The sequence below is a fragment of the Gossypium arboreum genome, chromosome 2, assembly GCF_025698485.1.
Source record: "Gossypium arboreum isolate Shixiya-1 chromosome 2, ASM2569848v2, whole genome shotgun sequence".
NCBI classification, from domain to species: Eukaryota; Viridiplantae; Streptophyta; class Magnoliopsida; order Malvales; family Malvaceae; genus Gossypium; species Gossypium arboreum.
This window is the reverse complement of record NC_069071.1, coordinates 104,907,558-104,930,136: the sequence shown is the minus strand read 5'-3', so window position 1 is coordinate 104,930,136 and position 22,579 is coordinate 104,907,558. Positions and strand designations below refer to the sequence as shown.

At 32.6% G+C, this 22,579-nt stretch overlaps 1 protein-coding gene across 1 annotated transcript; it reads right to left on the bottom strand.

Annotated features, from left to right (window-relative positions):
* Window positions 1–5,778: 5,778 nt before the first annotated feature.
* LOC108466700 (endonuclease 2) lies at window positions 5,779–8,086 on the bottom strand. The gene is made up of 9 exons (XM_017767071.2): window positions 7,803–8,086; window positions 7,540–7,711; window positions 6,799–6,906; window positions 6,648–6,703; window positions 6,495–6,578; window positions 6,329–6,421; window positions 6,178–6,245; window positions 6,028–6,101; window positions 5,779–5,952 (listed from the first exon to the last, which is right to left on the bottom strand). The coding sequence occupies exons 1-9, from the start codon at window positions 7,917–7,919 to the stop codon at window positions 5,858–5,860; spliced, it is 867 nt and encodes a 288-aa protein (XP_017622560.1). The 5' UTR covers window positions 7,920–8,086; the 3' UTR covers window positions 5,779–5,857.
* Between the last annotated feature and the right edge of the window lie 14,493 nt (window positions 8,087–22,579).

Below are 22,579 nucleotides of genomic sequence, written 5' to 3'. Positions count from 1 at the left end.
GTTGAATTAATAGATAACTAAAATAGAATAATTGCGTATCATGTACGGACCAAAAAGATTGAATGAGTAAGTGTAACTGAATTAAAACGAGTAAAAAAAAAATAGTATAGGGACTAAATTGTTCATGACTAAAATAAATGGAAATTTGATTTTTTTTAAATTGGAAAGTATCTTAAATGAAAATTAAACTAAGGATATAATAGCAATTAAACCATTTTGAATAATACGATAATGCTTAATTAATGGTTGTGTCATTGCTTACAACTAAGTATCGTAAAGGTTAATAAATCATTAAATTAGTGATTAGTTACATATATAATGTTAGTGGGAGAGAGTGAGAGTTAAAAAGAAAAATATCATTTCTTCTCTTCTTCTCCACCGGCCTTCAAAAGAAAGGAAACATCATTCTTCCTTATACCTTCACATTACCGTAGCTCTCACATAGCAAATTGGTGAGTTTTATGTTTAATTTTTGTTGGAAAAGTATTATTTGGTGATATATATGAGTAGCCCAATTGTTTAATTAGAGCATTAATTAATAAGCTTTAATTTAGTTTTCATTGTGGAGAAACTTGAGAAAAGCTGATGCTAAGCATTCAAGACATGCATGATTAATTTTAGATAGAAATCAGAAAATTACAAGTGTGATAAAATTGTTGGTTCAAGCTTTAATTTGAATTTAAGTAATTTAGTTAATTACATGTTAATAGGGACTTATTTGTAAGGGATGAAAGTTTTGAGATTGGTAAATAAATAACGATTTTAAGAGGTCCTTGTACTATATTTATTAAGTCAAATTTAAATTCGATCGAGTAAATTGTAAGATATGAATATTTTGGATATTAGGTGTTTAAGGACTAAATCAAATAAAATGCATTCATGTGTCTAATATATTGAATTGTATTTTGAGTTGTGTTATTAATGAATTTTTCGTATTTAAATTTAATTTCGTAGCTAAAAACGACATAGGACATCTTGAGACAAAGAAATCCAAAGCCATCGACGAATAAATATTTTAGTTTGTGCTCTCATAACTCAAGTTCATTAAATAATTATATATATGTTCGGGAATGATTAACTATCAATAAGAATGTGATCGACAATTATGTATATACTTGATTCTGTGATTTATAATCAATTGGTTGAATGAATATAGATATATATGCTTGATGATAATATACGACAAAAATGATGATATTTACCTTATTAATGTTATCAAATAGAGTCATGAGTATAGTTGCCATGCTATAAGATCCGTATTAATAGGTGAAAGATTCAACGCAATGCGTGTACATAATGATAGTTCTCTAATACTCTGGGGGTCGAGAACGTATCACCAACTCAAATACCCTGAGGATAGAGTGTATTCAGGTGTGGTTGGTGGGATCGTTGCATTTATGTTCAATTAGCACTTTGGTGCGTATTTGGTGTGATGGTAAATTGATCCGAGTATTCGTTATTATATTCGATTTGGTTAATATGGAATAAATGTAAAAATGGCATGTTGAATATATATTGAATTGGAATTAGATATTAATATTAATACGAGACATGATTTTAATATGTTAAATTAGATGCAAATACCTTGAGGGTGCATTGAAAATTATATTGAGAAATTAAATAAAAAATTGGCAAGAATAAGATAAAATGATTAATAATCTATTGGTATATACATATCTTTGATATTAATGTGAAATGATTAGTTAGTTAACTTGAGTCAGTATGTTATTTAAATTGTGTTATGTTTATAATTGAATTCGAGTTATGTTAGCACCAATGAGTAGCTATTAATTAGCGTACGGATTTGTTTGTTTCTGTGCGCAAGTCCTAGATAAAGCTAAAGAAGATTTGTGGTTAATCATCCAATTCTAAAGCTCAATTTGGAAGCCATTACAATCCTATTTTGTATGTATATATATGTTTTGAAGTTATATGACATGTACTTAGGTTGGTTGGCTTGATGCTTAATGTCCAAACTTTTTTGGAACTCAACCTTTTATTTAAAAAAATGAAAATGAAGTCACCACAAATCCTTTTTATTAGGTGTTATTGGATCACCTCGAAATTTGATCATTTCAATAAAATGTTAGATTTATTGAAACAATGATTTTTTGTCTACAAAATCTAGGAAATGAGTTCGGGAGTCGGTTATGTACGAGGAAGGATTAGCACCCTTATAACGTCCAAAATTGATATCTAGTTGATTATTTGATGTCTTAGTGTCGAGAATTAAAATACGATCCCTCTTTGTGTGATATTATTTGATTAAAATAGCGCTAACTAAATTAAATTTTTTTTTGTGGAAAAGGCTTTATTTCGAGCTAATCGAGAAGGAAAGATCATGCCCTATAAGTTAGGGCATGATGTCTCGAATCCTCGAAAACAAGAATAATCACTATTTGATTATTACCTGAATTCTAAATAATCACTATTTGATTATTACCTGAATTCTATGTGTTTTTATTTTAAAAAGATGGTAGATTATCTCGGTTTAAAGAGAAAGTCGTGCCCCGTAAGTTAGGGCACAATTTCTCAAATCCTCTAATTAAAGAACATCGTCTCAGTTCTAATTATTTATATTTAATGCGACGTGTAATTAATTTATTTAGGCATTGTATGATTATGTGTAAGCATAATAGAATACTTAGCAAAAATGAAATTGCTACATAAGTACAAATAAAATAATATTATAAATAAATAATAAAGGAATAAAATAATAGTAGCAATGGTAATGATAGTACAATATTAATAATATAACTATAATGATAATAATAATAACATTAATCAATGGTAATAATAATAACAATAATAATCATACTACTATATTTAATAATAAAATAAACATGATAACTCAAAATAAAAATAAAAGATGCATAATTAAAAGGATAAATATGAATAACATAAAGCGCGAAAATAATAAAATAAATAATAAAATAATGATAAAAAAATAAGTAGGCAAATGACTAAATTGAAACCTAAATGAAATTCAAAATATAAATTTTAAAAAAATAAAAGCGAAAAAGGGATTAAATCAAAACAAAATAAAAAGTACAGAGACCCAGGGTATTATTTTCCCCAACCCAACATCGTGTCATTCCCTTGGTAGGTTAACACTGGGTCAAGGGACTGATTTGTAAGAAAAATTAAAATTATGGGCTAATAAAATAAAATAAATAAAAGGATGGGGATGAAATTAAAAAGGGGCAAAAAAGCGGAAGGACTGAACAAACAATTAGATCTCTCTTTAGAAAACACGCGGATCTTGAGGATACTCGGGTTGGGTCTTCGGGTTGAGCTCGAAACGACGTTGTTTTGGGGCTTTTGAAGCTAGACCAAAACGACGTAGTTTTATTAAACCTATATAAGTTAAAAAATATTAAAAAAATTATTTTAAAACATGTTTCAAAAAAAAAAACTTTCTTCCTTTATTTTTTTTTCTCTTAAGACTCCTTTCAGCTGGTCATCCATCGCAGCCACCGATCATCGATGACAGCGACCTTCGCCTCCAGTGGCTGAAAAACTGAAAAAGTTCCCCCGAGCCCCCTTTTTTTGCGTAGATCATGGATCTGGTGATAGATCCTTCGAAAATCCAGTCAAAGTTCGACTGGAAGTCGAGAGACCTTTCGGTTTCTCTTCTTCGATGTGGCCGTCGACGAACCCTAAGGGGTTCAGAGACCTTTCAGAACGGAGAAGAGCCTCTTAGTGGCGATGAACGGGTAAGATTTAAACTCTTATTTTATTTTCTTATATTTTTTTAAATAAAAAGTAGAAAAAAAGTGATGAACAACCTTAGTTTTTTTTTTCTTAACTTTGTTTTTTTCTTTTGTATTTGATTTTTTGTCCAAATTACAACATAGTTTTCGGCTTTTATAGCCAAATATATTACAGAATATATTTTCTTTTCTTTTCTTTCCCGCTTCTCTACTTCGGTTCCTGTTTATGTTTTAGGCCTTTGCATGGTGGTGGTGAAGAAGCTTTCGGTCAATAGTGATTCCTTTGCCATTTCGGTGAAATTGGTAGAGGGTAATCCAAGGGGCGCGAACAATTTTAGGGGGTGTGCCTGTTGACACAGTAGAGGCGGCGGCTGAAGGGATTAGGGTTTTTTCTTTTTTCAACTTAGGTTTAGGATAGTGGGCTTTGGGCTTATAAATGGACTAGACTTTTATAAATGGTCAAAATCCTGTACTTTTAAGTGTTTAAAGTCTTAACCAAATGAATCTATACATACCTAAAATGTACCACAAAACATATTCATCCAGTTAACCTATTTAAACATGTTCAAACATTTCCAAATCTTAACCTCCAATACAACATTACTAAACCAACCATTTTGCACATTCAAACTCACATAATCAAACTTAATTAACTAGTAATCAAATAATAAATTCAACCATTATAACATTATTGGTCACTTACCAAAAGTGCTAAAACTTAAATATAGTGGCCCAATTTTGTTCGGCCCAGATAAAACAAAACAAAACCAAAACAAATAAACAACAAAAACACTTAAGTCTTAAGACAGAAAGAATATGTCTCAAGACCGCTAGAACAAATTTCATTTAAAATTTTCATTTAAATTTGAGACATATTTGTATAGTCTCGAGGTAATTGTTCCTATGTCCTGGAGTCAAGTGGTCCTTTGTCTCCAGACAGAAGAACTTCGAAGTTAAATAAATTTTGTCCTACTCTTAATTCTTTATTCAATTCAAAATTAGGACATAAATGAAATGTGAAATTCTTGAATAGTCTACGAGTGTCATAAAGGATTTACTTGTCTATGTACCCTTCCATTCGATCTCTTAGGTCTTGTGGTACCTCGACAAAGTCTTGAGACAAGAACCTTTTATCTTGAGACATTCAAATATTGAAGCAAAAATAGAAAAAATAGAGGAGGTTGGTCTTGAGACCTAGTGAGACATCGGGATCCATGTATTGAAACATAAATTTGAAATTTGACATTTAAGTTTGTATTTGAATCCTAACTTTGAAATTAACTAGCATAATCCCGTAAGTTGATGAAGTGAAATCAATAAGTGTATAAATGCATGCATATGAATTATTTTAATAATTAAATTGAATGTATTTGTATTATAGTAACTTAAGTTGCTTTAACAATGTAATGTGACAACAGACTTAGATCTAACGACCAACTCGAGTATAGAGTCTTACAATCAATTACCCAAAAATTGTTCATCCAATTCCAATCCCAAATGAAAATTTTGTATCCACTCCAACACTAGTTACCAAGATTTTTATTCATGGCAATGATTTAGCTTTCTAAATTTTTTCTAAAATTTTATCATATCTTTGACAGCTGTTGTTGTTGATCAGTTGATTTATCTATTAATTTTAATTTTTATGGTTTGGAAACTTGAAAGGGAAGATATAAGTGGATTCAAAACCTTGGAATATGAGAATGAAAAACAAAAAGGAAACTTGTTCAAACAATCAAAAACCAAATGAGAAAGAAAAGATAAGGAATAAAAATGCTTCTTTGGAAGAATATTCTCTTTCAAAAACAGTTTTGTTGCATATGTTAGAGCTTGGTCAATACTATGTTGTATTCCGGTTATCGTGATTTTCTATATAAGAGTCAAAATAAGGACTAACATACATATAATATGACTCTATAGTCTTCTTTTAAAGATTTTAATGTATAAAAGGAATTGATATCTTCTACTTCCGCCTTTTGAATTAATTATATGTATAATATGGTAGTAGTTTGATAGGGCTGTAATTAAGCAAATCAACCTAGCTCAAATAATTAAAAGCTGAAGCTGGAAATGAAATGACTCCAAATTTTTATTAAAATTCATCTCAAATCTCAATAAAATAGGATGGGTTATGGGCAAATTTTTCATCCAAAAATACGATTTAGAGTTGCTGCCAATCGAACACCACCTTGTGCTAACCTCCAGTAAATAATTGGTAATCGCGACACAAAATAATCATCTGCAAAAACCACCCCCTCATATTTCTATTCTCAAATAAACAATGTCTAATCTCAGAAATTAATATTAAGTTTACCTTCAAGTACGGACTCTTCTTTCACACCTTTATATGCCCAATCACAGGCTGCTTTGATACCTTCAGATGCATATCTGCCAATAACATATTCTTTGAATTTATCATATTTCATATATAATACCAAGTTGTTAAAAGGCTTAAGAAACATACATATCAGGGCATGCTGTCTTATTTAAACTACAGGTCTCCCATCTTTTAACTTGATCTGCCCATTCATTCTGTTTTCACAGTCATCAAATACAAATGGATGAATTTTATAATAAAATATAAAGCTTTGTGGAAAAATGGATTAGAAAAATACCGTAATGTTTTGTTGAATTGCATCAACCATGTCATCTACATTTGAATTATAAAATCTCTCTTCAGCTGTCTCAATTATATTGGTGTCCCAAACCTGTAAAATCTTTGGCATTAATGCACATCACATGTCGAGCCAATGAACAAGTTATAAATAAAGTCAGGCTTACATGGTGAAGAACTTGCTTTGTTTTATACCAATGGACAACGATTGTGTTGCCTCCTTTGTCTGATGCAAACCCTACGTGCAAAGGCTGGACATGGACATCGTTATTATGTATTTAGTATTTGTGGAACTTAAAATTTGTATCAAAATGGATTACCTGATGGATGTCTCCCATAAAATGAACAAGGAAAAGAAGTGATTCCGTAAGGTTATCTGATAGTTTTTGAATCGTCACCAAAAACCAAATGTTTACGGAAAAAAGAAAAAAAAAAGAAAAAGAAAAAAAAAGGGGTAAGTGGAGAACATACATTCAGCTTTATCTGCGGCAGAATTGTAGGTGAGAAGTTGAGAAGTGTAATTGTTAATTGCCCCGGCTACACACCTACCTGCTTCTCCATCTTCATCTTTGCAATCCCCTGAAGATTAAATTAGTTGTTAACATTAAAATTGGACTGTCTTGCAAGATTCAACTACCCACCAACAAGTAATAATAATTTGTGTATTTTAAAATTGGATCCATAGTTATATAAATCAAACTATCAATTTTCAATTCCATCAATTTAATTAAATAAATTATTAAAAATTCATAAAAACTTAAAATAAAGAAAATCGGTTCAATAGTTTAACCAATTTTTAACTCAATTCAACTAATATTACTAAAACACAAATCTAATCAATGAACCATACCCTCAACCGAATTTAAATTCAACCAATTCGGTCTATTTCAATCCCTTACCTGTTTAAATATTATAAAGTAAAATCTTTGATGGTACTAGAAAAAAGATCACATTTTTTTTTCCTTGAAAAGCAACCCAAATTATTGGCAAAGAAATTTTTAAAACAAAATTCCAGGGTTGCCGTCCAAACCAGTCAAGTTCATACGTGACCCCCATTTTTAACCATTTTTAACCGGCACTAACACTGACACGTTGGGTAGCCTTTTCCAGGCAATAATTACTGATATTTCCCAATCCAGCTTCTCTGTTGTAAATTTATGAAACCCAAAAAGATAAAATGAAACAACAGCAGAGGAAGCAGTAGAGACTTACTTTTGTACTGGTAAGAGCAAGTCTCAGGGGTATTAATGAAATGAAGAGGTGATGACCATCGGTAACGGAACTTCACCTCATCCGCCCATGAACACACACTCCCTAGATCATCTTCCGCCCATTTTGGCAACAATTGCTTTACGGCATCTGCTGCTTCTTCGGTCAACCGAGTCTATCACACAAACAAATATGATTTTTAGTCTTTTTAGCAGTAACCACACACACACACACAAAATAAACAGACTATATTATGACATCAAAACCTGAGCAATTTTACAAATGATGGAATGGCCATCAGTTCCCCAACCATATATTGGTGGAAGCGTAACAAGCATAAGGGACAAGAAAGCTAACATCTTCTGCATTCTACACTCACCCATTTTCACTCTCTTGCACAACTCTCAACTCTCAACACTGTGCCTTTATAACTAGCTATAGCTGGCCTATAAAAGGGAACGGATTTGGTGTGAAACGTATGAAAAAACCCAACTTTTTCTATGGTGCTATGCATCAATCAAGATCTTTTCTGTTTTAATGTCTTGTGTTATTGTTTTACATTCATTTGTGACAAATTAGTTGTCAGTTTCGGAATATACTGAAAATACGTCCACACCTGTTCATATTGATTGTTGACTTATGCCCTTTTACTTTTAATTATAATGCCTAACTTCAAGGCTACGTTTGTTCATTTTGATTTTTTTTTTTTGGTATAAAATTAGGTGCTATTATCCGTTCGACGGTTTGAACACAACCCTATTTAGGTGGAAATAACTGGAAAAGAAGTTTACTTCTTTTTCCAATTACCCGTTGATTCATACGAAATTATAATTATAGATGGAATTAAATTAAGAATATCTAAAGATGAATTCATAAATGGAAATCAATAATATTTTCTCCAAGACCTTGAGTAACCTGGTTGGAAAGGCAAGGGAACTTGAAAAGGAAAGAAATCAGACTTGCTCATCTGTCTATTACTATTTGGACAATGAATCTATATTAGTATGTTTCCCCCCCTATTTTGGCGCAATGAGGTATCTATTATTGGATTTTATGGAATGATAAGATTCTAAGGTTAATTATGGCATGGTTATAAAACATTAACAAAATTTTATCATTAAAAATCAATTAGTTTTAAGCATTAATACATTATTCAACCAAATCACTATAAAAAAAAATAAATCATCGGATTAGCATGTTAGATTTAAAGACTTTTTAGTAAATTGATATTATCTCAATAATGTCACTCAAATTCTATGATTTTTAAATATATTTTCCTTTAAGTAACATCCTAACTAGGTTATGACAGATTGTATGGTTGCTCTTTACATATTTTCCAATCTAGTGACTATCATTTTGTTCTTGAGAAATTTCAACAAAAGTTGGTCTCTACTGAATGTCATATGTTTACAAAAAGCTTTAAATGTATCTTAAATTATATATATTTATAATAAGCTGGACATGATTAATATTTATGCTTCAATTTGAGGAGAGTGTTAGAGAAAATCTGTATAATTGTAAATAGCTTATTTATGGGGTTTACATAGTGATTAGGTTTTTTTATGGTTAACTTCCTTTTCTCTTTGGATAAACTGTAGTGTGTATAAATAGTCTCTTGAGTAATGAATATTACAAATTGACTCAAAATTTGTTCTTTTCTTCTTGGTCATTCTCTAAATTTGTTTTACAAAGGTATAAAGCATTTTTATCTCCAACTGTATGCTCCATAATAATTTGCTCTTGCCAAAAAACGACAACATCACATTGTTGAAACAACCAAACCACTTCTACATCAAGCATCCCTCCAAAATGAATCTCCCGACCAAAAAAGCTATTTGGAAAAGACTTTAATTACATATAAATAAATAAATAAAAAAAACTTGGCTACTTGTGTTACATTGAGATTTGAACCAATACTAAAAGTAAGCTTGAACCTAGATCCAAATCATGTATTTATTTAGGTTTTTCCTAAATCCATAATTATTATCTGTCTTATGATCCACGTACATTAAAATTCTTTCTTTCTTTTTAGAGATGGCAATTTTATTGCAGAAAATTACCCCATTGAAAATACTTTTTTTAATTTAAAAATAAATTTTTAAAATTTGATTGGGTTTATCCTCTATCTACTAAATTTTAATATAAAAATTATTACGCAATGCTACTTTCTCAAATATCTTTCACGATACTACCAAATTTTAACTTCTTCTTAGAATATTGATTAAATTTGTAACCACCTACCAAAATCAATAGGATAATTTGCCTGCTCCTGTTATGGATGCCAACATTTGTCACATCTCTCTTGGAACTCTCGTAATTAGATACGTCAACCTTTTTTCCTTCTACTTCTTATCCATTTTAACCACCTTCCATCATTACTTACACTCGTAGAAATCAACCCCCACCTACCAAAATCCTAACATTCACGTCTTTCTCAAATCAACCTTCCTTCACCTCCCCAACCTAGAGCATCCCTTGTTCCCTAATATATTACCCACGACCCTTCTCCACTATCCCAAAACTCATTTGCCAAAGTAAACCCAAGTCCATCAAGCTTACCCTTTTCATCTCGCCTAGTCACTAAACCTTAAAATAATATATTCAAAATAAATATGTTAGAATTAAGCGACCCAAATCTTATTTAAATAAAATACGATAGAAAATAAAATAAATTGTAATACCCCTACCAGTATTCATTGCTGGAATAGGGTACGAGGCATTACCGGAGTTTACGAATTAATTTTTTTTTTTTAATTCAACATATTTTCATAATAGATTCATGCATTTATATAAGATAACGTCATCACATATCTATAACCAGGTTTGTTAACCATGCTAATGGCTAACTTTACATTCATTTCACGTTAATATTTACTTTGTTAGCTTATACATGCCATTGATTTCCAAAATAAAGTTTCTTTATATACCGAAATCCTGAGGTTGACAGTGTGATGTGTCTCCGACCAAATCCGACCTCCGAGCTCTTAACACTACAAAACAGGGAAAAAGGAAACGGGGTAAGCACTTTGTGCTTAGTAAGCTCATGTAACAAGAATTATACTTACCTAATATTTTCAATACAATATAATAAACATTCATATATCCATTCAATGCATTATTACCCTAACATGCACAAACTCAACATTCAAGTTAGTACAATAATTTCCATGTATCAATAATATATATATATATATACCATGATTGATGTACTCATCAATACCATGATTTTCATTCCTTATTATTTTCATATTTATCCCGTTGAATTTATCGAATTTCGATGGATTTTCAGAGGTACACTTTTAGTGTACAATTCCGGTCCGTCAACTCATATTCATGTGTGCACATTTCCATTTCAGAGAGCACACTCATGAACCTCAACCTTGCGGCGGGATTACCGGTCGAGCTAAATCCGCAATATAAACTCATAGAGTATTGTCGGGATTACCGGTCTAGGCTAAATCCCGCAACGACAATTACTCTAATGAGCTTGATCTCAATTACCAGTCAAAGCTAAATTCAGACCCTAATTCGGATTACCCGTCCGAGCTAAATCCATTTTACACATATTCTTTGGAGGGCTATATCAGATAGGATCCTTTTACCGTCAATTCCTTTTCAGAGATCCATCGAATTTTCCTTTCATTCAACCGGGATTTCTTCCCCTTTTATCAAATATATCAATGTTTCATAAATTTCATATAATGAGCATTCAAATCATATTCATATCAAAAACATGCATTTCAAGCATTTAAGAATATAATTCAAGTTACGAACTTACCTTGATACTTGTTTGTAAACAAGTAAAAATCTATTAATCCCGAACTTTTTCCTTTCCTCGATCTAGCTTCGTATTTGAATCTTCTGGATCTAAATAAATAAATTTAATTATCAATTTAATACATTTCATGTTCATATGCAACATTCTCTATAATTCAACTATTATTTATAGTTCATTCAAAGCTGTCTACTTGAGTCATAGTCACTAAATTATTTATAACTTGAGCTAAGGAACTTCAAATTAAGATCCGTTAATTTTCCTGAAACTAGACTCATATATATTTTTACCATAAAATTTTCAGAATTTTGGTTTAGCCAATCAGTACAGTTTATTCTTCAAAGTCACCCCTGTTCTGTTGTCTAACAGTTCTGACCCTTCTTCACTAAAAATAAATTATCTCTTTATAAAGAATTCAAATGATGTTATCGTTTGTTTCTATTAAAAATAGACTCATTCAGAATTCTATACATATAAATTTAAGTCCCTAATTATTTTTATTCAATTTTTATAATTTTTCAAAGTCAGAACAGGGAACCTGAATTCATTCTGACCTTGTCTCACAAAATTCATTATATCTCAAAATTTAAAATCCATTGCTTACAATATTTCTTCTATGAGAAACTAGACTCAATAAGCTTTAATTTCATATTTTTTCATCTTCTAATTCGATTCCTACAATTTTGGTGATTTTTCAAAGTTAGCCTACTGCTGCTGTCCAAACTGTTTTAGTGCAAGCTGTTTATTACCATTTTTCCCTAAGCTTTTAATAAATGATAATTTCGTCCCTACTCAATTAGCCTCTCAATTGAGCTGATTTTTCTCAATTAACATTTTATTCTATCACCTTAAACTAGTTTACAACCTTTAGGAATCAGAATTTCAGCAATAGACTTTAATTCCAAACATTTTCACAATTAGGTCCCAAAAATCAATTTCCATTGAAATTGCCTAATAAAATCATCTCATAAACAAATTAAAGCTTTAATTTCATTCTATTTCATCATAAACTTACAGCACTCAACCATGATGACTTTAAATTTCATCCATGAAATCAAAAACCAATGAATTTAATAGTAGGATCTAGTTGTAAAAGTCTTAGAAACACAAAAATTACAAGAAAAAGGCAAGGATTAACTCACTTGGTGCAAAAATTATGAAATACCAGCTTAGAGAACCCTCCTATGGCGTTTTTAGCTACTGGAATTGAAGAGAAATGAAGAGAAATCTAGATATTTCCTATTTAGTCCTAGTTTTATTTAGTTAATTTTGCAATATTCCAATTTTACCCTTAATTTATCAATTTTTCTGCTGATTTCATACCCTTGCCGTCCAGCCCAAATAACTTTTGGGTTTAATTGCCTTTTATATCCTTTCTCATTAGACTAATAAGCTATTTAATCACTCTAGCAACTTTTACACCTATTACAATTCAGTCCTTTTCATTTAATTGACTACCCAAACATTAAAATTTCCTAACGAAATTTTAATACCACATTAATAACATTTCATAAATATTTATAAAATTATTTTGACTCGGTTTTACGAGATAGAGGTCCCGATACCTTATTTTACCCAATTTCTTCAATAATTTCTTTTCTAACTAATCACTAAATTGATAAAATTTTCCTATCAATATTTTCATACGATTTTCCTATCATATAAATTTTCAAGCAAAAATATTGAAATAAATTTCTCTTTAAATCGGATTTGTGGTTCTGAAACCACTGTTCCGATAACATTGAATTTACGCCATTACATAAATATAGAACTAGACTTCTTTTATTTTATTTTAGAATAAGGTTTTTAAATCTTATTAAACTCCATCTATTTTATATTGATTAGGATAAGGTGTTTCATCCTACTAGAATATGGCTTTGCAAGCCTATAAATAGACATAGTCTATTCCTTTTGTATTTGATTCAAATTTTTCGACATAGTAAATTTTCTTCTCCTCTGCCCGTGGTTTTTTCCCGAAAGAGTTTCCAAGTAAAATTTGTGTGTTCTTTATTTTATTTATTTTATTTTATTTTTCACAAACTGGTATCAGAGCTTCCGGGTTATTCATCTCGATCACGGTAATGGCGTCTTTGAAGTATGAAATTTCGCATTGGATCGCAACACCAGATTTGCGTTGTGGCAAATTAAGATGCAAGCAGTTCTTGCACAGATGGATCTAGAGGATGCCCTGCTAGGGATAGATAAGATGCCTTCGACATTAACAGATGAAGAGAAGAAGCGTAAGGATCGAAAGGCATTAACACAATTACATCTGCATTTGTCCAACGAAATTTTGCAGGATGTGATGAAAGAGAAATCTGCCGCTGCATTATGGAAGAGGGCTAGAACAAATATGTATGTCGAAAACTCTAACAAGCAAGTGCATATGAAGCAGCGTCTTTATGCTCATCGTTTGGAGGAAGGTGCATCTGTACACGAACACTTAACAGTGTTTAAAGAAATTCTCTCAAACTTGGAGGCCATGAAGGTTCAGTATGATAAGGAAGATCTAAGGTTGATTCTACTTTGTTCGTTGCCCCCGTCTTATTCAACCTTTAGAGACATGATTTTATATAGCCGCGAGTCTCTCACAGTTGATGAGGTTTATGATTCTTTAACCTCGTATGATAAGATGAAGCATCTTGTGGTTAAACCCGACTCTCAAGGAGAAGGTCTCATTGTTCGTGGGAGACAAGATCGGAATGCTGATGATAATCGTGGTAGGACACAGGAACGGAATCCTTGTGGTAAATCTAAGGGTAGATCGAAGTCTTCAAACAGAGGTAAAACTTGCAACTTCTACAAGAAGAAAGAGCACATTAAATCTGAGTGCTATAAGCTACAAAATAAGATTAAAAGGGAGGCTGCAAATCAAAAGGGAAAATAACCAGAAAATTCCGGTGAAGCTGATGTTATAGAAGACTACAGCGATGGTGAACTTCTAGTCGCTTCTGTCAATGATTCCAAAGTAAGCGAGGAGTGGATACTTGATTCAGGCTGCACCTTCCACATGAGTCCCAATCGGGGTTGGTTTACAACTTACGAAACAGTATCTGAAGGTGTTGTTTTGATGGGAAATAATACTTCATGTAAAATCGCAAGTGTTGGAACAATTAAAGTGATGGAGTTGTCAGAACACTTAGTGACGTGCGGCATGTTCCAGAATTGAAAAGAAATTTAATTTCATTGAGTATTCTTGATTCAAAAGGGTATGCAGATACACAACTGAAAGTGGGGTTTTAAAGATTTCAAAGGGTCCTTGTTGTGATGAAAGGGCGAGAAAGATTGCCAAGTTATATGTTTCTGAGCTTCCATTATTCTTGGTGATGCATTGTCGCTTCCTCTTCCTTGTCGGATGATGATATTACTAAACTTTGGCATATGCGCTTAGGGCATATGAGTGAGAATGGCATGGCGAATTAAGCAAAGAGGATTTCTTAATGGGCAAGGAATTTGCAAACCGAATTTCTGTGAGCACCTTGTGTTTTGGGAAGCAAAGAGAGTTCGATTCACTAGAGGAATCCATAACACAAAGGAACGTTGGAGTATATTCATTCGATCGTGGGGGCCATCCGAGTGCCTTGAGAGGTGGAGCTAATTATATGCTAACCTTTATTGATGATTTTTCCGAGAAAAGTTTGGGCGTTTTCACGAAGCGAAAAGCGATGTGTTTTCGCATTTAAGTCTTGGAAAATTATGATTGAAAAACGAAGGAAAAGCAGATAAAATACCTCCGCATGCAGACAATGGCTTAGAGTTTTGTTCGATGAGTTTAATAGATTGTGCAAGTCGGAAGGATCATGAGACACTTGACGATTCGTCATACTCCACAAACAAAACAGCGTTGCGAGCGAATGAACGAGCGATCATGGAGAAGGTTCGATGTATGTTGTCAAATGCCAACTTATCGAAGACATTTTGGGCGAAGCGGCCTCTCTGCATGTTTTTAATCAACCGATCTCCATCCGTTGCCATTGAGAAAAAGACTCCACAAGAGGTATGGTGCAGTAATCTTGCTAATTATTCGATTTAAAGATTTTTGGGTGTCTGCGTATGCTCATGTTGATAATGGAAAATTGGAACCGAGATCTATTAAATGCATTTTTCTTGGTTATAAAGTGGTGTAAAAGGGTATAAGTTATGGTGTCTTGAAAATAGAAAAGTTGTGATTAGCAGAGATGTTGTTTTGATGAAGCGCTATGCTACCTAACTTATCTCTTAAAACTCTTCCAATAAAGAAAATCAAAAGCGGTGGAATATCGATTAATACAGAGTCAACTCCTCAAGCCAGAACAAAAATTGAGAATAGAGTTGCTTCTTCACCACAATACTCTATCTCCAAAAACAGAACTAGAAGAGAAATTAAACCTCCAAAGAAGTATGCCAAGTTTGATCTAGTTGCTTATGCTTTAAATGTGGCTGAAGATATGGATGCGAATTAAGAGCCATCTAATTATTCTGAGGCGGTTAGCTGTGAAGACTCAGAAAAGTGGATGTTTGCTATGCAAGAAGAGATGGAATCACTCCACAAAAATAGAACATGGGACCTTGTGAAACTTCCTAAAGGTAAAAAGGTTGTTCGTTGTAAATGGGTGTTTAAAAAGAAAGAAGGGACTCTAGGAGTTGAAGAACCCAGATATAAAGCAAGGCTTGTTGCAAAGGGTTACAGTCAAATTCCAGGAGTGGACTTCACAGATGTGTTCTCTCCAGTTGTTAAGCATAGTTCGATTCGAGCTTTGCTTGGTATTGTGGCCATGCATGATTTGAAGCTTGAGCAGTTAGATGTAAAAGCGCATTTCGCATGGAGAACTTAAGGAAGATATTTACATGCAACAACCGGAGGGTTTTATAGTCTCGAAAAAGAGGACTATGTTTGCTTGTTGAGAAAGTCCCTTTACGGTTTGAAACAGATCACCAAGACAAGAGTACAAGAGGTTTGATTCCTTTATGACTTCTCATGATTTCAAAAGAAGTAGTTTAGATAGTTGTGTTTACTTTAAGAAAAAAGTGATGGTTCTTTTGTGTATCTACTTCTTTATGTTGATGACATGTTGATAGCGAGAAAAGATAAAGGAGAGATAAGAAAGGTTAAAGCCCAACTAAGTGAAGAATTTGAGATGAAAGATTTAGGACTAGCAAAGAAGATACTTGGTATGGAGATTCTCGGAGATAAAAAGCAAGTAAATTGTACCTAAGTCGGAAGGGTACATTGAGAAAGTTCTTTGCGAGTTCAATATGCAGAGTGCTAAGCCTGTTAGTACTCCTTTAGCAACAAGCATTCAGGACTTTCATCGGCCTTGTCTCCTCAATCGATGATGAGATTGAGTACATGTCACATGTTCCATACTCTAGTGCGATGGGATCTCTCATGTATGCTATGGTTTGTTCACGTCCGATTTATCATATGCGATCGGTCAGGTTAGCGAGATATATGGCAAATCCCGATAAAGAACATTGGAAAGCAGTTCAGTGGATTTTAAGATACTTACGAGGCACTATTGATGTTTGCTTACAGTTTGGAAGAACTAAAGATGGAGTTATAGGGTATGTTAATGCTGATTTTGCTGGAGACCTTGATAGAAGAAGATCTCTCACAGGTTACATCTTTACAATCGGAGGTTGTACAATTAGTTGGAAAGCCACTTTGCAAACTACAGTCGTTTTGTCTACCACTGAAGCTGAGTACATGACGATTACTGAGGCTTGTAAAGAAGCTATTTGGTTGAAGGGACTATTTAGTGAACTCAATGAAGACCTTCAAATCAAGACAGATTTTGTGACGATCGAGTGCCATCTTTCTTACAAAAGATCAAATGTTTCATGAGAGAATAAAACACATTGATATTCGGTATCATTTTGTTCGTGATATTATTGCTCGTGGTGATATTGTTGTGAGCAAAATTAGTACTCATGAAAATCCTGCAGATATGATGACTAAGTCACTTCCTATAACCAAGTTTGAGCATTGCTTAGACTTGGTTGGTGTTCATTGTTGAAGTTAAACCCTTAAGGGTTTTATGGAAGAGGTGGAGAACTTGTTTATTGAAAGTTCGCGATGAAGAACTTGTTCATTGAGAATTTGTGTCAAGGTGGAGATTGTTAGAATTAAGTGACCCAAATTCTTATTTAAATAAAATACGATGGAAAATAAAATAAAAGTAAAATCCATATAGAACTAGACTTCTTTTATTTTATTTTAGAATAAGGTTTTTAAATCTTATTAAACTCCATCTATTTTATATTGATTAGGATAAGGTGTTTCAATCCTACTAGAATATGGCTTTGCAAGCCTATAAATAGACATAGTCTATTCCTCTTGTATTTGATTCACGTTTTTTGACATAGTGAATTTTCTTCTCCTCTGCCCGTGGTTTTTTCCCGAAAAGGTTTCCACGTAAAATTTGTGTGTTCTTTATTTTATTTTATTTTATTTTTCACAATATAAAAAAAACCTGATGGCTATACTACCAATGTTACCTCCTCCATCACTTTTAGGACATATAAATATGGTCTAGAAAATCCTCTTTGCAAAGTGGTATCGCAAGCAGAGTTTGATGGCTCTATTGATTGTTATAAAACGAGACTTGTTGGGAAAAATTTTACACAAATTTTAGGAATAGATTATCATTATACATTCATCCCGATTCTCGAACCTACAATGATACCTTGGTTTTTCTGTGGCTGTGCAAAATCATTGGAAACTTCATCAAGTTAATGTTAATAATGCTTTTCTTTAGGGGTTTTTTTGATGAAAAAGACTTTATGAAACTACCTCCAAGATTTGAGTATTCTATCAATCCAAATCACATCTACAAGTTATCTAAGACCATCTATGAGCTCAAGCAAGCCTCGTAGCAATGGCACAAAGAAGTTATCAAAGTTCGCAAATGAGGTCTCAATCCTCTCTAACATATGCTTCCTTGTTCATTAACAACATCAATGGAAATTGCATTTACTTATTGGTTTATGTTGGTGACATTATTGTTATAACAGGTAACAACACATCCCTCATTCGAAATCTCATTTCATCTTTGTTTGTAAAATTTTCAATTAAAGATATTGCTGAACTAAAGTTCTTCCAAGGTGTTGAACTGATTCATACTTCAATTGACTTATTATGATCTCGACTCGAGTATATTTATGACATTCTTCGTGAGACAAATATGCATGAGAGAAGTGGTGTTCAAAATCCTATTAGTTCTTTTAGAGGTTTTGGTCTTAAATTGCGGAACTAGTTCTTTGATGCTATAGAATTCAAAAGGGTGCTTGACAAAATTCAATATTCGATATTCACAAAGCCAAATATTTGTTACTCTCTTAATAAATTATCACAATTTATGCACAATCCATCTAAATCACACCATCTAAATCACACTTGAGAGTAGTTAAATGATTGTCGTGTTACTTGTAACAAATTGTAACAGCTCGTTTTTAATGAAATCGAAACAGTGGTTAACCACAAATCCGAGTCCGAAAGAAAATTTATTTTATTATTACTGCATGGTCTGCACTATGATAGAAATAACATATGAAAATTTCATTAAGAAAATTTTATCGATTACATGTCTAATTTGATAAAGGACTAAATTGCATAAAATGAAAAAGTTGAGTTGTAGTAGCTATAAGTATCAAATAGCTATGGAATTCAAAATTTGAGGTCCTTATATGGAAAATAAATCATTAAGAGGGGTTACTAGATAAGTTTGATGAATCATCTATGAAAAATTAAATAAAGAAAAGGACTAAATTGGAAATTGAAATAATTAAAGATTATAAAAAACTAATATCATCTTATTTCATCATCTTCCCCAAATTAAAATACATGGAAACCCTAGCTAAGAGAAAAGAACTCAAGCAATCTTATTTGGCTTAATTAGGCATGTTTTCTTGTCCCGTTTTTAGCAATTTTTATATTCCCAAGATCGTAATAACCTAATCTAGCTATTTTGGGGCTAAATTTGCAAAGTTATCAAAGTATTAAAGTTTTAACATGGATGAATAATGAGGTTTTATGGTAGAAATGGAAAGATTATTGATAGGTAAACAACTTTTGTAAAGGAAATTTTCATGAGATTGTGATTTAGGGACTAAATTGAAAACATGTAAAATTCATCGAAAAATTTTGATTTTTTTGAAATACATGAACTATTATTGTTATATGAAAATTTTGGCTAGGCTGGGAATAAGGGTTAAGTTGCATGAAATTCATTTTCCAAGCCTAGGGATGAAATTGGAATTAATCAAAAGTATAGGGCTAAAATGGTAATTTTACCTAAAATGTGAATTGGATTGAATTGAATATGAATTGTATTAAATTGAGTTAAATTTAGTTGAATAGATCCGGATAGATCAAATACGAAGACAGATCGTGGAAAAGAAAAAGTCTCAAATTAGTAGACTTTTGCATACACGAACATTTGTTGAGGTAAGTTCGTGTAACTAATTGTGTATTTAAATATTTATGTGATATTCTTGATTTATATGTATGTGAATTGTATAATTGTTAAGTATGAAAATAAATAACATATCCGACAATACCTGACAAGAAATAAATCCCGTTTGAACAAATGAAAATAGATGGATACAGGGTTCCCGAAATGGTTTTGGTTCTGCATATGTTGTGAACACACCATAGCTCCCAATAGCGTCCTGTTATGGCTCACATGAGCATCCCGATATAAGCTCTCTTGAGCTTTCAGATATATGGTTCTTTCAAGCTTCCTGTTTATATGCTCCTATGAGCATTCTGATCGATAGTGGTCCTACATGTGTTGCGGACACACCGCAACTCTTATGTGTAACACCCCATACCTGCAATCTACGCTGGAGCGGAGTACAAAGCATTACCTAACTCGATCTCATGCACACAAACGTTCCCAAGTCACTAAGACTTTGCCCAGTTCGAAACTTTTTCAATTTCTACTTTAAACTTCTTATTATGGGCCTACAAGCCCTTAATCGACCATTAACACTATTCGGGACCATTCCGAGTGTAGCACCCCTTACCCGTGTCCTACGTCGGGACAGGATACGGGGCATTACTGGACTTAAGCATAAACAAACATGCAAAACCAGACAATAATTTTTTTTTTAATTCAAAACTTTTCATACTCATACACATCGTCCCTTATTTAGAGAAGGTTCGGGACTAAACCGGGAACTTTAGAAAGTTCTAAGAACACTTAGAAAATTTTAGCATAAAACAGAGTCACACGCCCGTGTGGACACAGGGGCACGCCCGTTTCCTCAGGCCTTGTAACTCTCTGTTTATGACATCAGCACACAAATTGAACCACACGGCCAGGCTACACGCCCATGCCTCCAGGTCGTGTCCCTCACACAGTGGTGACACACGGTCGTGTCTCAGCCCGTGTGGCCAACACTTAGGCTATTTTCCACGCTTTTATGTTACTCATAATCCCTTACAACCTTGCACACATCCAAATCACAATTCATGGCATCATTTTAATAATTAAACACTCTTTATTAAGACTTATTTATCATACTAACATATCCTTTTTCATATAATGCACTTACTCATGAAATACCAAGTCTAGATTCATTAATCCCCATTCATAAGACTTGTCATTTTGATGCCCACTTTTACCATTAAACCAAGGTTACCAACTTATCCGTCAAACACTCATGTTTAATCATCATCATCTTGTTTCTAAATCATGAAATTACTTCAAAATTATGACCATCTCGAATGGTCATAAAGCATACATCCAACACATATGACATACTATCAATCATGTAAGGCAACCACATAATTTCGTCATCACATCATAAGCATTAAACATAGCATAATTAGCTAAACTTATAAACCATAATCAATATGAGCCACATCTCATGGCCATATACAAATAACACAATATAGCCAACATATTTGACTAAATCATAATAACACATATAATTTGTCTAGCCCCTATACATGCCACTCACTTGAAATTATTAACATATGCATCAATACTCCAAAAGAGGTGACTTGATAGTGTGGTGCTGCCTCCGACGATTTCCAACCCCAAGCTGACCTGACAACACTAAGAGAAAAGAAAAGGGGGAGTAAGCTTTACGTTTAGTAAGTTTGTATGAAAATAATAAGCAAATTATTAACAAGTTCTTGCCAAATTCTCATTATTTATTCATATTCCAATCAGGCTGTTTTCTCGAGTCATAGTCGCTAAATCATTTATATCTGGAGCTACAGAACTCCAAATTTAGATCTGCTAATTTTTCCAGAAACAAGACTCACATATATTCTTACTATAAAGTTTTTAGAATTTTTGGTTTAGCCAATTAGTACAGTTTATTCGTTAAAGTCACCCTTGTTTCGCTATCTAATAGTTCTGACCTTTCTTTACTAAAAATCAATTATCTTATAATACGAGACTCGGATAATGTTCTTGTCTATTTCTTTTGAAAATAGACTTATTAGGAATTTCAAGCATATAAATTGTAACTCATAATTATTTTTTTACAATTTTTAATTATTTTCCCAAATCAGAACAGGGGATTCTGAAATCATTCTAACTCTGTCTCACATAACTTCAAATATCTTATAATAAAAAATTATTTTACTTACACTGTTTCTTCTATGCAAAACTAGGCTTGATAAGCTTTAATTTCATATTTTATCCACCCTCTAATTCAATTTCCAAAATTTTTGGTGGATTTTCAAATTCAGACTACATCTACTGCCCAAGGCTGTTTTAGTGTCACAATGATGTTAACTAAGTTCATACACCTTTATATACATATACACATGAACACATATATACTTATACACATAAACACATATATACATACCTTCCACGAAACCATCATTTGCCAAAGTACTCACATGAATTCAAATACGTACCTGTGCCCGTTCACACATAATCATTTGGTACACTTATTTATCATTGAATTTCATTTTACTTTTATCTTTTTTTCCCGTTGAACACTCGGAATAAAGATCGAATACGTGGATGTAATGCACTGAAGTGCCTGAATGTAGCCTTGGCTACCAGACAGAATGTGCAACGAAGTGCCTCATATCATAGAATCATATGCCACTCTCAACGGGGGCTATTCAAAGAGCTAAAGAGTGTCCGAACACAACTCAGGATACCCAGAACTCGGACCCTAGCATGTATCACATATCAAATGAGCTCATAAATTCTACTCGCGGGGCTACTCAAAGAGCTAAAGAGTATCTGACACATTCAAGATACCCAGCACCTGGAACAAAGCATATATCACATATCTATCCTAGTGACATGTCAC